Source organism: Rhinoraja longicauda, chromosome 32 (assembly GCF_053455715.1).
Source record: "Rhinoraja longicauda isolate Sanriku21f chromosome 32, sRhiLon1.1, whole genome shotgun sequence".
Lineage (NCBI taxonomy): Eukaryota > Metazoa > Chordata > Chondrichthyes > Rajiformes > Arhynchobatidae > Rhinoraja > Rhinoraja longicauda.
Window position 1 is genome coordinate 6,180,978 of NC_135984.1, and position 16,256 is coordinate 6,197,233.

A 16,256-nucleotide genomic window follows, 5' to 3' on the forward strand; every position below is an offset into this window, starting at 1 on the left:
TGAGCACCCACACAATGCAGGCATACAATCATTTAGGCTTTAACTCAATGTACCAAAAATTTGTTTCAGATACGAGGCCTCTTCAAAAGCAGATAGTGTTGATTATGTCAGATCAAGTCCTGTGGATCCCGAGGTAAGAATGATTCCAGATAAAACCTATATCCTGATAGTTTTAGTAAGTGTATAATGCATTTAATGTTGTGTGATATGTAGATTCTGCTGCTGCAATAGGGGCTGTGATCTGGCACTAAGAGTAACCCTATTGATCACATTTAGATTCAGCGGTTTTACACACTTGTAAAATAAGGTTCCACTTTATACTTCGTCTAAGTGGTACAGCTTGGAAACAGGCCCTTCGGCCCTCCAAGTCTGTGCGAACCAGCGATCCCCATGCACTCGCACTATCCTACACTTACAATTTACAATCTTTTACCAAATCCAACCAACCAAAAAATCTATGTCGTTGGAGTGTGGGAGGAAACCAGAGCACCTGGGGAAAACCCACATGGTCAGGGGCAGAATGTACAAACTCTGTACAGACAGCACCCATCGTCAGGATCGAACCCAGGTCTTTGGCACTGTAAGGCAGCAACTCTACCGCTGCGCCACCATGCCACCCATCACTGTGGAAGATTTTCTTTGTATCTGCCTTTCTCACTTTTGCTCATCTATATAACGTTGCATCTCTTCATTACAGGGAGACTTTCGACACAAATCTTCCTTTGTTATCTGAGGAGATGAAGAAAATGAAGATGGTAGAAATTTTTTACTTACCAGTGTTTTGAGTTCCTTTATGTATTTATCTTACATGTCCATAGATTTGTAAAGAATCTAATACCAGAGACTTGTGATATGAAATTACCTTTTGCCAAAGCTGTTAACCAATCTTTTGCTATTAAATAAAGATTTTTTATTCTCAAATTTCCATCCTGATGTTACATGTTATCTTAGTTCCAGTTATTCATAAACTGGGCCCTCAATCCTAATCAACTACAACTGAAATACATGGTTTAATCATTGTTTTTTGGGCACCATCAATAGCCCAAAATTAGAGTTATTAGAATTAGAAAAAAACCCCACTAGGTTTTGAAAAACAATTTGCAGTTGATGAAAGGTTGTTGTAAAACTGTACTGTATCTGACTTCCTTGTGGAGAAGTGATGAGCTTTTCCCACTGAGATATTAGTTCCTATTGGTTTGAGTTTTCAATAAATACTGCAGAAAATAGGTAAAGCGACAACTCTAAAGGGAACAAGTAGAAATTAATCTGAAGCCCATGGTATTTTCTTCTGTGCCTATTACAAAATTTGAAAAGACATTCTCATTTTTGAGAGTAGACACAAGGCACTGTTTCTAAGAATCTTTGGCTTGATTCAGTGCATTATTTCAAGTTAGTTCATTTATGTAAATATCATTAACAATCAACTGTTTAGTTTTACAAGCTGTTGGTAAGCATTTCAGTCTTGGAAAAAATACAATTTTGCAACTCCTCTTTGGAATTTAAAGCTCTTCCTGTCATTAATTTTGACCTCCAGCAGATTCATTAAGGAGTTACATTCAAAAATGTACACACATTTTTCAATTTATAAATAATTAGAAATTTGTTTAAATATTTTTACTTTTTCAATGGCCATAATAGTTTTGTACTACTAAAACTCAGACTTGCAATTATAGTGCCTTTTGTAGCAAAAGTTCCCTGTATTTTCTAACCCAGCAGATACGCGCCAAATAGAGTCTAAGCTGCTGTCTGCATCAGACATCATAAATAATAATCAATGAGATATTGACCTGATAGGATATGATCAGATTGCATTTTATAGCTTAGTTTTTATTTAATATTTCATCACTAAATATTGAGAGCAAATAGCAAACTTTGGTACTGGACTTTTCAAATTCAGTATATTTTATAAACTTACCCTGATTTTATGCATTCATACCTAGGCAATGATGCATAGGAATATGTCCTATGAAAGTATTTGCCATTTTATTGGTTGGTGATCAACAAACAGTTAAGTTTTCTAAAATCTCCAAATTTACAGTTCTTGAACACTTGCCCGTCTCTGAAATGCACATTAGGGTTTAACCTGTTCACTGCCAAGTTTATTTTTCACTATTGGCCACAGGTGCATAGACAATAGGTGCAAGAAAGAACTGCAGATGCTGGATTAAATCGAAGGTGGACACAAAATGCTGGATAGCTGATTTATGAAAAAAGGATTTGTGACAGTTCTCTATTAAATAGGGAGCCATACATCTCATGGAGCGTGTTCTGTAAGCCCCTGGGGCTGCAACACTGGAACAATTCATAAGGGTCATCCTTTAACCTGTGTCAGGATAGGCAACTCATCCACTGGACAGCTCAAGTCCAACTTTCATGCAACTGAGCAACAATCTCAGTTAAATTCAAAGTCAACGCACATTTAAAGAAAGTTGTCCAAACTTTGGAATAGTGCCCTGTATTTGGACAAGAGCACACTGCATGTGTTACTGAGGGTAGGAAAATAACTGCAGATGCTGGTACAAATCAAAGGTATCACAAAATGCTGGAGTAACTCAGGGGGTCAGGCAGCATCTCTGGAGAGAATGGGTGACGTTTCGGGTCGAGACCCTTCTTCAGACTGATGTCAGGGGGGGGGGGGGAGGGACAAAGAAAAGGATGTAGTTGGAGACAGGAAGACAGTGGGAGAACTGGGAAGGGGGAGGGACAGAGGAGCTATCTAAAGTTAGAGGTCAATGTTCATACCGCTGGGCTGTAAGCTGCCCAAGCGAAATATGAGGGGCTGTTTCTCCAATTTGCGGTGGGCCTCACTATGACACTGGAGGAGGCCCATGACATACTGGGATCACTGAACCACCAACATTATTGTTTGCAATTATAGTATAGAGAACATTGATTTCAAACAAGCATTCATCAGTGCTAAAAATTAGTATGTGGACATAAACGAAAATCCGAGCAGATGGACTAAATTGAGCTAAGAACTGACAAAGTACACTCAAACACTAAACCTCTGACTGCTTCAGTAAGGAGAGGAAATCAGCACATTTCCTGTGGCTAAATCAAATGTATTCAATGCTAAATTCTTATATAGCAGTGGGAGGTCAAGGGGTAAATCTGAGATTGAAAATCTTAGTAAATATAGTTTAAATTTAGAAACCGTATCGCAATAAGTTGTGAATAAAGGGCTGAGCCAGCTTTAAGCAAGTTATCCAGTTAGTCAAATATTGCATTTTTCAATGGGGAATCCTGACATTATAATTTTACAGTAATTTGTACTCTAATAAACCATTTACTTAATTCTGGTTTCTGGATTAATTCATTGAAACTTCCGCATGCAATTTCCTTGTTCTGAAAAATGTAGTCAGCTAAGGCCTGACTTTGAGAAACTAAATTGACAAACACACACTGCCAAGTTATTGGGAGTGGGCCACTGACATTTAAGAAGCTCCCAGTTGATCTGACTGTGATTCTAGCTCCCCACAATTGCATTTCACCCTCTTGCTTATCATTCCCAATGGTCCAAAACTGCACCAGCTCCTCAGCCACACACTCATACATCCTATCCTCCCTCTCCATTGAATAAGGCACTGGAAGTAATCCAATGCTTATTATCCTTGAGGTTCTGCTTTTCAGTCTCCATCCTAACTCTCTATGCAGGATCTCATCCTTTTCTACCCAAGTCCCTGGTACCTCTATGTGCAACAAACCTCTGTCTACTCGCCCTCCCCCTTAATATATTTCCTTGACTCTGGCGCCACGGGGCAACACACCACCCTGTCATTGCCATTTGAAGCTCCTCCTGTTTGTTCCCCGAACTCTCGTGTCTCCATATCGCTATTCTGGCTGTGCATCAGAACGAGTCGCAGTCCCACCGACCTGGCTGCTGCTGCTTTGAGAGGCCATTTCTTCCCTCCCTCCCTCCCTCTCTTCCCCCAACAGTATACGTGTAATTGGGGGTAGTGGTCATGGGGCCTCCATCACTCTTTGCCGGCTGTCTCTACCCTTGGTGTCAACCAATTTACCTGCCACAAATACCACCGGCATTTCACATTCAGGTGGAAGTTTACATCATCCAACCTAATCTGCAACATCTGCTGAATGTAAAAAGAAAATGTCATTCCACCTCAGGTATACATACCCAGAATCACACCATCCACCCTCCCTCTTCCAACAGTCTAAGGCTTATGCTTCTTTCCAAATAAAATTTATTATTAAAATCTATCCACACAAGTTAAAGTTCGGACATCACAGCTTAGCCCAGTCTGAACTTTTCATGACATCATTGGACAGTCAACGGCAATTTGCCGACCCTTTACAGCCAACTGCTCGATTCACATCAAATGTGAACCAGCTGTTGTTGACACACAGTCGTGACGCTGAAACGCCGCAAGCTGGTGTCCTTTGGGGCGGGGACAAAAGGGAATAGAAAACGGAGGATCACAACGCAATCACACAGGGAAATGCAAATCATGGACCTTTGAAAACAAGGCTGAAGAGGTTTGCTTCATCAACACATTTCTGTGTTCTGTTTGCAGTACTCAAAAGAACCTTTGTGTAAATTACAACCTGCTGCCCCTCTTACTTTGTACTAATAACAAGCAGAAACAGACTGACTGGCTCCTGCAGATTGGAGAGCAAGCAATGTTTTCTTGCTCAAGTGCAACAGGTTGTTTGAACTTGTTCATTATTTGCTTCAATCATTTCTTACATCCAATTACAGCCCCGGCTTCCACATGATCATTATGCAGCTTTATTAGGAAGATCAAGCTTTATAAAAGCCAATGGATTGGCTTTACCCACATACACCCAGCTTTGCTCCTGTTTACAGCCAGGCCACAAAACACGGGCATCCTGCACGATTCTATAATGTTATCATTAATGTACAAGTCAAGAAGAGATCTCAACTCAAAAATGCACTACCATTTTACGCGAAAGCTCTTTGAGTCAACAATTAAAGCAGCGATATATGTTCAGTCCAAACGCAGCAATTCCCACTGCTAAGGTAATCAATGCTGCTACATTCAAGCTCTTAATGTGTGGCCCCTAATTCATAACATGTAGCAATATTGATGAAAAAAATCTAGTATTCAAACTGTCAAGACAGAAAAATTATATTGGTCAAATATACAACAAGGCTATAAATATGACTTTCCACTAAACTAAAAACAAAACCCATGAAATTTGTCACAGCAAAAGGAAAACATTTGTAGTCTGTTGTATAGTTGTGGGAAATGGCAAAGTTGTGTGTTGAGATTCTGAGTCTGCAAAGGTGGAAGAAACATCTAAAAGCACCTAACGGTAAAATACAAATTGCAAATTTCTGCTTCAGTTTGAACTCTTTAGCGGACGTTTCTTCTGAGATCTTGTTCTGACTTGGAACTGGTTCGTTTGATTGGCAGCGGGTGATTCCACCTTCCATTGCCGTGGCTGGGGTATCCTGTGGGAACAGGTAACAGATTACTACATTTTGTAATCTAATCTGACAAAAAACAGCAACTTTGTTCTCACTGAATTGTAGCGATCTGGAGCCCATGCTCTCCCTCCACCCTCTCCAGCTGCCTCCAGAGAACAAAGCCAACAATCCCTTTGTGTAGGAAGGATGCTGGAGATAGATACAGAATGCTGGAGTAACTCAGTGGGACAGGCACTGTCTCTGGAGAGAAGGAATGGGTGGCGTTTCGGGTAAGACCCTTCTTACACGGAACGGTCCGCCCTCAGTTTTTAATCTCATCACCCCTAACCTCCCACTTTCCGATACGGAATAGCACGTCAATAATCTGCTTCCTTGCTTTGGCTCCACAAGCCTATACACTCTATTATACCTATTCAATTCCCCTTTGAAAAGCATGAACATAGAACAGTACAGCACAGGCCCATCAGCCCATAATGTCCATGTTGAACATCCTGCAAAGATAAAACTAATTCTCATCTGCCTGCCCTGTGATATAAAGATTCTGATTATATCTGCCCCTCTAAAAGGTCACACCTCAGCCTCCTACATTTACATGCCCATTGCCGAGACAAGGAACTGCAGATGCTGGGTTTACAAAAATAACACATAATGCTGGAGTAACAGCAGGTCAGGCAGCATCTCTTTAAACATATTCATGTTCTCCAGAGATGATGCCTGACCCGCTGAGTTACTCCAGCATTTTGTGTCTGTTTTAAGCCCTTTCACTGCCCTATGTTACCACCTTTAGTGAGCTGTGGACTTACACTCCAAGATCTCTCTGTACATCCCTAACTGTCATGCTCTGCCACTTTCACACATAGATGCAAGCCCTTGTGTTCTTGCATATCTTTTAGCACTGTTCCATTTAGTTAAAATGTGTTTCTGCAGAAAACTCAAGGCCTGCTCAGGTATAAACTTCAAACAATATGCCAGAGAGGTTGAGAACTTTCAAATTTCTTCATAGCCGATATAACGATTGCTGTGAACATAATCTCATAAACAATTGACATGGTTGGGGATGTAACATCAAGTAAAAGAACTGAGAATCTCAATTCACAGAGAGCTTTATTGGTCAACTTGGACAAAGAAATGATCTTGTCTTCACCCAACCCACATAACGTTTGTCAAAACACACAGCGGGCACATTCCCAACACGTGTAGTCAGGTCTCACTGTCAAAGACTTCCACTTTACTCGCCTTTAATGAATCTCATCACTCACTGTCTGCTGACAGTCCATCACCACCCTCCCTGCTCTTTATCCCACCTACAAGCTTTGCACAATTTAACCTATATTCCACATTCACCAGTACATATTTTAAAATGGCACTTGTTCCTGGACTGAACATAACTCTCAAAGGAATATATGATTTAACTCACTGTATCTGGCATCAGAATGTGAACAAAGTCTTTGGATAATCTATTTTTAGAAAGTAACCATGCAGATAGACATTTCTCTGGCTAGTCTCAAATACATCATCATGACTTGAATGTAGGCACAAGGAACTGCAGTTGCTGCTTTACAAAGAAAGACACAGAGTGCTGGAGTAACTCAGGGGTCAGGCAACATCCCACTCCAGAGATGCTGCCTGACCTGCTGAGTTACTCCAGCACTTTCTGCTTATTTATCATGATTTCTATCATGTCTGATGTCAAAGATCAAATATATTACTTACGGTTTATCAGGGGACCTCAGACACAATAAGTTCTTTTGTTCCTGTGACCGTTCATGACCTGTTGGTGATGAATAGACGATTAGCTATTTCAAATCATTTAGTTTGCCTAGTCAGTGGAACCATGCGAGAAACGTTTTTAAATCTTTCATCTTGCTGCAATGAATGAGTTCATACTAGCAGTGACTAAATTAACATCCTGAGCAGATTGAATGAAATGCAAATGCTGATGCACCTGAGAGATATAAACTGATATACTCAGCCTCCGGTTGTGAGCCTGTGTCATTATGCTGTAAACTACAGTTATGCTGCCAATGCATCAAGTGATCAGTTCACGTGGCAGTAAAGTAGAACAACTTAAGGTGAAGGGGAAAAGATTTAATAGGAATCTGAGGGGTACCTTTTTCATACAAAGTGTGGTGGGTGTGTGGAACGAGCTGCCAGAGGAGGTGGTTGAAGCAGGGACTATCGCAATGTTTAAGAAACATTTAGACAGGTACATGGATAGGACAGGTTTATAGGGAAATGGGCACAGTGCAGGCAGGTGGGACTACTGTCGATGGGACATGTTGGGTGCCATGGGCAAGTTGGGTCGAAGGGACTGTTTTCTCGCTGTATGAATCGGCACGGTGGCACAGCGGTAGAGTTGCTGCCTTACAGCGAATGCAGCGCCGGAGACTCAGGTTTGATCCTGACTACGGGCGCTGTACTGTACGGAGTTTGTACGTTCTCCCCGTGTGTTTTCTCCGAGATCTTCAGTTTCCTCCCACACTCCAAAGACGTACAGGTTTGTGGGTTAATTGGCTGGGCAAATGTAAAAATTGTCCTTAGTGGGTGTAGGATAGTGTTAGTGTGCAGGGATAGCTGGGCGGCGCGGACCCGAAGGGCCTGTTTCTGCGCTGTATCTCTAAATCTAAAAAATCTTTTTAAAAAATCTATCTCATCCCTTCATTAAGAAGCATGGAAGAATTGCACTTTCATTGCCTACACTTTAACCAAAAGTATGTTGCATTAAATGAAAACGGTCATCACATCTCTTGTGTAGTAACTGTAAAAAAATTACCCAGACCAAGGGTTGCATGAATAAATCAGCTATTGCTCACTCAGTTCAGGCAGCACTGGTGGAGAGAAAAAAGAACCCATTTCTCATCCACTCCCTGCACACTAGAGCGATTTACTCGTTTCCTCCGGATGCTCCGGTTTCCTCTCACATTGGCCTCTGTAAATTGCCCCGTGTGTGTAGGGGGAGGATGAAAATGCGGGACAATAGAGAACTAGTGTGAATGGATGATCGATGGTCTATGTGGGCCGAAGGACCTGATTCCACACTATATCTCTAAAACTAAAACTATTAACGTCTTTTGATTTTGTATCCCAAAATCAAGATCACCCCCCTCCCTCCCTCAGCCTCTTCAAGCGAAGTAAAGAAAACTCAGTCTCTCCTCATAACTGAGATGCTCCATGCCAGCAACATTCTGCTGAATCCCCGCGATATCTTCCCCAGTAGATTATGTCCATTTTACAGCATGGCAACTTGCACTACACACAGTCGCATTATCTCCCAGCTTTTATGTACTACTAGACCAAGTGGACCCGTTGGGCCCAAACCTCTCCTGCATTGGTGCAACGCCCTCCCCTCCCCCTTTCCTCTGCCCCTCCCCTCCCCCCCACACCATCCCCCTTATCCTCCTCCCTCCTCCCACCTCCCCCCTCCCTCCCTAGGATAGATTTAAACTTTAAAATGTGAATAACTTAAATAACACCAATTTGAATAAAAGTACCATTTTTACCATTAAAGTGACGACGGTGAGTAAGGTGGGCCTAGAATTGTCGCGCTATCGTGTACCGTTTTGGCTGAAGTTCAGTCACAAACAAGATAACAAACGAGAGTTTTAGTATATAGATGCTTCCTTCAGTATCTAGTCTAGCTGTGCTGCCATCTACAGGACCAGTGGATTTCTGCAAACCTTTTATGCACATCTTCTACTGTACATTCACACGTATTTCATTAATGTATATAACAAACAGCAAGGGTCCCAGCAGGGAAGGCTTTGTGTACAACTGGTCTCTGGCTTCCAATGACTAAACAGCGGTCTCCATTTGGGTTTTCCTTGGAAATCTGGGCTGCCAAGCAACGTCTAACTCTACTCTAAAGCAAAGCCAGACTTTCCGGTTCATGCAACCTATTAATTTTCGCCCCTCAGCTTCTAATACTTTCTCGGCACTCTCCTCCATTAGGAGTCATTTGTATTCGTGCTTGGCAAGATAGTAATCACCTTCTTAGTCCCCAACAGCTACTACCCCTCCCATACAATTTATATACTGACAGAAATGTTTTCCAATGCCAACAAAACATTTAACTAATATTTATTTTGTTTTTGCATGGGATGTAATGCCAGTAACAATGCCAACATTTAATGTCCATTTCTAATTGATCTTGAACTGAGGAGGCAGTTTAGTTTAAAGATACAGTGTGGAAACAGGCCCTTCGGCTTTGGAGTGTGGGAGGAAACTGGAGCAACCCACGGAGGTCACGGGGAGAACGAACAAACTCTGTACAGACAGCACCCGTGGTCAGGATCGAACCCGAGTCTCTGGCGCCGTAAGGCAGCTGCACCACCAGGGTCAATCACATTGATGGCTCTGAAGATGCATGTTGGTCAATGCAGGGCAAGCACGGTGGATGTCCTTCCCTGCCTGAGACTGGTGAACAGATGCAACCAGCCAGCTCAGATCCACACAACTGGAAGGAAGCACCAAGTTCCTCTTTCCCAACATTGAATCATTTGTGTTAAAGAGTTATTAAATCAAACAATTCCACAATGCAATTAGAAAACCGCAAATTACAAAAGGAACGAAAAAAAATATCTGCAAGTAATAATCATGAATTTACACATTGAGTACATTGCAACTTACCGTTTCCAGCTGTTGGGGTTTGAGTTATACTAATGTAGCTGACTCCTGCACCAAAGGTCACATTGCCAATTGTTCCTGAAAGGAAAACAGATCAATTAAAAGTTGCAATTGCAAAAATATTGTAGTCATTCAAGAGTGTTTAATTGTTTAATTGTCATATGTACCGAAACGGAACAATGAAATTCTTACTTGCACCAGCACCACCACTGCTGAAGTGTTGCTCTTTATTTTCTACCTTAAATTAATTTTGAAACCAGATACATTAGCTAAACAGTTGCTCATTTCTTGTGCACAAACAGAATTGAGCCAAATGTTATTTGGAGCATCATTAGAAACTGTAACAAGTTTTGCAGCTGTAGCATGCATCCGAAAATAAATCACAATCCAATTGTGAATTCATTTTTGAGTCAGCATTAGTTTTGTAAATATGTGTCTGGCTGGCAATGATAGCAAGTGTGACTTTTTAGTGTGATTTATTCATTTCTCTGAGCATCACTGCCTATCCTAGTTGCTCTTGGACCACACCACCTACTAGGCCATTTCACAGAACATTTAAGAGTCAACCATTCTGGTGGCTTGGAGTCATAAGTGTTAGGAGCAGAATTAGGTCATTCGGTCCACCAATCAATCATGGCTGATCTATCTCTTCCTCCTAACCCCATTTTCCTGCCTTCTCCCCAAAACCCCTGACACCCATACTAAAGAATCTATCTATCTCTCACATGCTGACACAGAGTCCTGTACAGACCAAACGGCAAGGCCTGCACATTCCCCCTTCCCAAAGGACATTGTTTAACCAATCTGAGCTCCTGCTTAGTTTAGTTTAGAGGTACAGCGCAGAAACAGGCCCTTCGGCCCAACAAGTCCAAGCCGACCAGCGACCCCCATACACTAACACTGTCCTCAACACTTGGGACAATTTACACTCTTTACCGAAGCCAATTTACCTACAAACCTGCATGTCTCTAGAATGTGGGAGGAAACTGGAGCACCCGGGAGAAACCCACTCGCTCACAGGGAAAACGTACAAACTCCGTCCAGACAGCACCCATAGTCAGGATCGAACCCGGGACTTTTGTGATGAGAGGCCATGGCAAAGAGTTTTTCTTTGCTTCCAATATTTCAATCCATCCTGGCAGATTTACTATTTTATCCCTTAAAATCACTTACGGTCTGGAGTGCTGATGGCTCGTTCAGTCATTGAGGCATCGGCCGATGAACTATCCTTCGAGCCCTGCAATGAAACTATACAGAGAGAGTGCTGATTAAACATACATGCAACACAACAGTTCATTGCCCAGATATGGTACTCGGATCAACGGCATATCCCAATTATTTAGTATACTTTTCCAACTCCCCCCAAACATCACCCTACATTGCAGAAATCAGACAGCTTACTGAACTAAAATGACCCCCTGTATAATTCAGATTTCTTTGCCCGTATGATGCCAGCTTCAGGCATCAACGGTAGCAATTAGCTCTGTTTTAATATTCAATATCATCAAAGAGGATAGACACAAAATGCTGGAGCAACTCAGTGGGGCAGGCAGCATCTCTGGAGAGAACAAATAGGTGACATTATCATGAAAGAGGAGTCAGCATCACCAGAAAATCCTACAGAACAACAAAAAGTTACAATAGACAAAGAAGTCAATTCAATACCATTGGAATAAAACTAATCATTGTGTTTTTGCTGTCTTGCAATAACTGATATCTTCACTTTCAAAGTTGTATCCCATCAACGCTTTAAAGATGGTCTCATTTATCTTATTTATTTTCTAGATCTAAGCGTGTTATAACCCATCAACTTGCAGGCTGAAGAATGTATGACCCATAACGTCACAGAATCATACAGTAAAAAAACAGGCCCTTCAGTCCATCATGCCCATGCTCACCATTAAGTATCTATCTCCATTTATCAGCACTAGATATGCCTTGACTATCTCAGTGCTCATCTCGACATTGGCTACAGGTTGTGAGAATACTTGGGTGAAAAGCTTTTCTTTCACATCTCATTTAAATCTCTGTCCTCTCAAACACCTTCTAGTTTTATAGTCCCCTGTTCTGGGAAAATGAATGACTATCCTATTTAATTATGCCCCTCAAATTTTGTAAATCTCCACAAGGTTACCCTTTGGCCTCCTGCATTTCAATGAGAATAAGCCCAGCCTATCCAAACTCTCCTCATGCATCCAGCACTTTATTCCAAGCAACGTCCTAGTCTGTCCCTCCCCTACCCAAGTGGTTGCACTAGCTTCACTGTCGTCTTGTTGAGTCTTATTGTCTGTAACTCGTTTTCACCTAGTCCACAGCTAACAATGGCTTGTTTCCGTTATCATCGTTACTTTTTTGCATATCTTTCATTTGTTTGTTTATATCTCTCATTATCACTGTCTATATCTCTCGTTTCTCTTTCCCCTGAAGAAGGCACCTATTCCTTAACTCCAGAGATGCTGTCTGTCCCACTGAGGTACTCCAGTCTTTTGTGTTGAACATCCGAGAGAATCTCTTCTGAACTCTCTCCATTACTACCTCAACCTTCCAGTGGTGTGCTAACCAGCATAGTGCACCACACTCTAAGTGTTGTCTGACGTTCGTTTGTTCTAATGCAAAACCACATCCCAACTCTTACACACTGTGGCCCAGCTTATGGAGGCAAGCATGCCGAATGTACTGCCGAGGCTTGTTGTGCAAACGTTCCCCGGTATTTTATGGCTAGCATTGTGCACAAATGTAATGCTTCATTTATGTCCATGCAGAATAGGCTGGGGAACAATTGGAAACCAGCAGGGTCAATAAAAGTCTCATCACACATTGACCCACCTGCAGTATCAGGATACTTCTGAGTCAATCTGCTGCCCCTCATGGTGGAACCCAGTGACACAGACACAGTTTTTCTTTCCTTGTTCATTTCTACCGCCTTCTTTGCAGAGTTCAGAATAGCCACAGTACTTAAAGGCATGGATCTGTAGATTATAAATGCCAATAGCTTAAGTCTTTTTCTTTCTTCATGCATCAATGATCTTAGAAATGTCTATATGACTGAGGAGAAATTAGCCGCAAACTCTAAGTTTCATTCATCAGTGATTCCTTTCTACATCAGCCTTTTACAAGATTTTCTTCTTTTTGTTTTGAGTGTTCCCATTTTTTAGAAGTCAAGAATTATTTGTCCCCGTGAAATTGAAATGTTAACTTTCTCTTACGTAGAACAGCACAGAAAGGCTTAATGATGTCAAGTTAAACCAATCTCATCTGCCTGCATGCGATCCATATCTCTCCATTCCCCACAAAACCAGGCGCCTCTCAAAAAGCCTCGTACAAGCCACAAGCATATCTGTTTCCACCACCAGTGGCAGTGCCTTCCGCAAACCTAACACTCTCTGCGCAAAAAAACGCTCCCTGGACATCTCTTTTAAACTCTGCCCCACCTCACCTTAAAGCATTGCTCTCTAGTCTTTGATATTACCATCCTGGGAAAAAGGTTATGATTCTTACTGTATTATATGCCTTATGATTTCATAAAAGCAAATAGCAATGAAGTGTATGTGCAATAAAACATTTGCAGTTGTGTACTGAAATGCACGTCAAACATTGCAATATCCAGCATTTGTATTTGTTGGCCTTTGGCTACTGACAGTCAGTAGTTACGGATTCAGTGCAGGTTTAGAAGAACATTCAGCTGGAGCATGTAACATACCATGGCTCCAATTAATAAAGCTACAGTAAACCCTCGCAGCAGCATACCCCTGACACAGCTCGTTGCTGGGAAACCCAAGACATCATAACAGACAAGGAACGGCGGCACGGTAGCGCAGCAGTAGAGTTGCTGCTTTACAGCGAATGCAGCGCCGGAGACTCAGGTTTGATCCTGACTACGGGTGCTGTACTGTAAGGAGTTTGTACGTTCTCCCCGTGACCTGCGTGGGTTTTCTCCGAGATCTTCGGTTTCCTCCCACACTCCAAAGATGTACAGGTATGTAGGTTAATTGACTGGGTAAATGTAAAAATTGTCCCTAGTGTGTGTAGGATAGTGTTAGTGTGCAGGGATCGCTGGGCGGCGCGGACTTGGTGGGCCGAAAAGGCCTATTTCCGCGCTGTATCTGAAATATGAAATAATATAATAATAACGGACCATGGAGGGGGGCTGTTGTCTGCTATTGCGGATAGTCCGTTACACCCGAGTGGGAGGGGTGGGGTAACGTTTAACCCAAGGCTGGGAGGGAAAAAACGGGGCGTTGGGGGGAAGAAAAGGGGCGTTGGGGGGAGAAACGGGGCGTCGGGGGGGAGAAAGGGGGTGCCGGGGGAAATAAACGGAGCGTCGGGGGAAATAAACGGAGCGTCGGGGGAAGAAAGGGGGCGTCGGGGGGAAGAAAGGGGGCGTCGGGGGAAATAAACGGAGCGTCGGGGGGAAGAAAGGGGGCGTCGGGGGGAAGAAAGGGGGCGTCGGGGGAAGAAATGGGGTGTTGGGGTTTAAACAAGCGGCAATTCACAGGTCAGGGAGCCGCAGAGCCTCCGGTCCCACATGCGGTGCGCCGGGGACAAGCCCGCCTTCATGCTGCTCGCTCTCTTCACTCCCACGACCAGAAGTTCCTGCCACGGGGGAGGGGTGCATCGGGAGACCCTGTACGCTACAACCAAAATCAGCCATATAGCGGCCCATTATTGCAAGGGTTTGCTGTATACGGGAATGGCTTCAATATTGATTTATAACCAAAACCATTTCAACATACATAATTTTTAAGAAATAGCCATTCTTGATCGCATCAGATTCACTATGCAAATATTAATGAAAGATTTTCATTAGAAACTCAATGATACTCTAAAAACACAGTACTGGAGTGCAGACTGCAAAGATAGTTTAGTTTTGTACCTGCGCTTTGCTTGCAGTGTTCTGGATTTAGGTGTAGGAATACCATGCAGTGAAACAGGGGACCACTGCTGTGGGGTTGTAAACTGGACTGCTTGGCGACCAGGAGAGAGTGCTTCAGTTCCAATACGTACAGCAGAGCGCATTGAGGGGGAAGCCCTTGGTGATAACTTTAAAAAAAGACAAAAAATGTACAATTATGAACTGCAGATGCGTTCTTACCGAATATAAAATCAGAGCCTCAAGAAAAAACCTTGGAGCATCCTAGCGTGTACACAACTAATTTGTCAAAGTTATAAAAGTAACGGACCATGGTTTAGTTTAGTTTAGTTTAGAGATACATCGCAGAAACAGGCCCTTCGGCCCACCAAGTCCGCGCCGACCAGCGATCCCCGCACACTAATGCTATCCTCTACCCACTAGGGATAATTTTACAATTTTACAGAAGCCAATTAACCTACAAACCTCTATGTCTTTTGAGTGTGGGAGGAAACTGGAGCACCCGGGGAAAACCCACACAGGTCACAGGGAGAATGTACAAACTTCGTACTGACAGCACCCGCAGACAGGATCGAACCTGGGTCTCTGGCGCGGTAAAGCAACAACTCTACCGCTGCGCCACCGTGCCGCCCTCAAAGTATTGACATATTATTGTTACATGTACTGAGACAGCGAAAAACTGTTTAATATACTATCCAGTCAAACCATACCATGCATCAAACTGCACGCGGTTACAACAGACAGTACAAAGAGAAAAATAAACATAGTGCAGAATGTGGTGTTACAGCGACAATGAATCTTCTTCTGGGACCACCACGCATAGAGCCGTCACACTCTGGCACCATCTTATAAATTATTATACAGTTATTTATTAACACAAGTTGATGGCTTAATTTAAAAGTTTTCTCATATAGAAGCGCGCTATAATGTCAAATGAACTTGTTCAGAGATACAGCGTGGAAACAGGCTCTTTGGCCCACCAAGTCCGCACCGACCAGCAAATACTCACACTCTCCTACACGACTAGGGACTATTTATAATTTTACCAAGCCAATTAACCTACCAACCTGTACATCTTTGGAATGCGGGAGGAAACCAGAGCTCCCAGAGAAAACCCACGCAGGTCATGGGGCGAATGTACAAACTCTGTAATAACAGCATCTGTATTCAGGATTGAAGCCGGGTCTCTGGTGCTGTAAGGGAGCAACTCTACCGCTGCACCGTCATGCCACCAGCTGTCCATGTGTTCCATGGACGTGTACAAGATGTTTAATAAACTATTTAAAAGACAATTGGACATATACATGGATAGGAAGGGTTTACAGGGATAAGGGCCAAAGGCGGGCAGGTGGG

At 42.7% G+C, this 16,256-nt stretch overlaps 3 protein-coding genes across 3 annotated transcripts in view; 1 reads left to right on the forward strand and 2 right to left on the reverse strand.

The window, feature by feature from the left end:
- jam3b (junctional adhesion molecule 3b) overlaps positions 1-879 on the forward strand; it is a 43,183-nt gene extending 42,304 nt beyond the window's left edge. The window contains exons 9-10 of the mRNA XM_078426539.1: positions 70-133; positions 698-879. Of these exons, the coding sequence (XP_078282665.1) occupies positions 70-133; positions 698-733 (100 nt within the window). The 3' untranslated portion in view covers positions 734-879. The remainder of the gene's footprint in view (positions 1-69; positions 134-697) is intronic.
- The window catches only part of rps25 (ribosomal protein S25), a 244,761-nt gene that overhangs the window by 66,229 nt on the left and 162,276 nt on the right, over positions 1-16,256 (reverse strand). The window lies entirely within an intron of this gene.
- Positions 4,242-16,256, reverse strand: part of ncapd3 (non-SMC condensin II complex, subunit D3) — a 64,493-nt gene continuing 52,478 nt past the window's right edge. Inside the window, exons 30-35 of the mRNA XM_078426755.1 lie at positions 14,907-15,073; positions 12,860-13,002; positions 11,207-11,281; positions 10,037-10,111; positions 7,124-7,181; positions 4,242-5,434 (exon numbers count right to left, since the gene is read on the reverse strand). Coding sequence (XP_078282881.1) covers positions 5,323-5,434; positions 7,124-7,181; positions 10,037-10,111; positions 11,207-11,281; positions 12,860-13,002; positions 14,907-15,073 — 630 coding nt within the window. The 3' untranslated portion in view covers positions 4,242-5,322. The remainder of the gene's footprint in view (positions 5,435-7,123; positions 7,182-10,036; positions 10,112-11,206; positions 11,282-12,859; positions 13,003-14,906; positions 15,074-16,256) is intronic.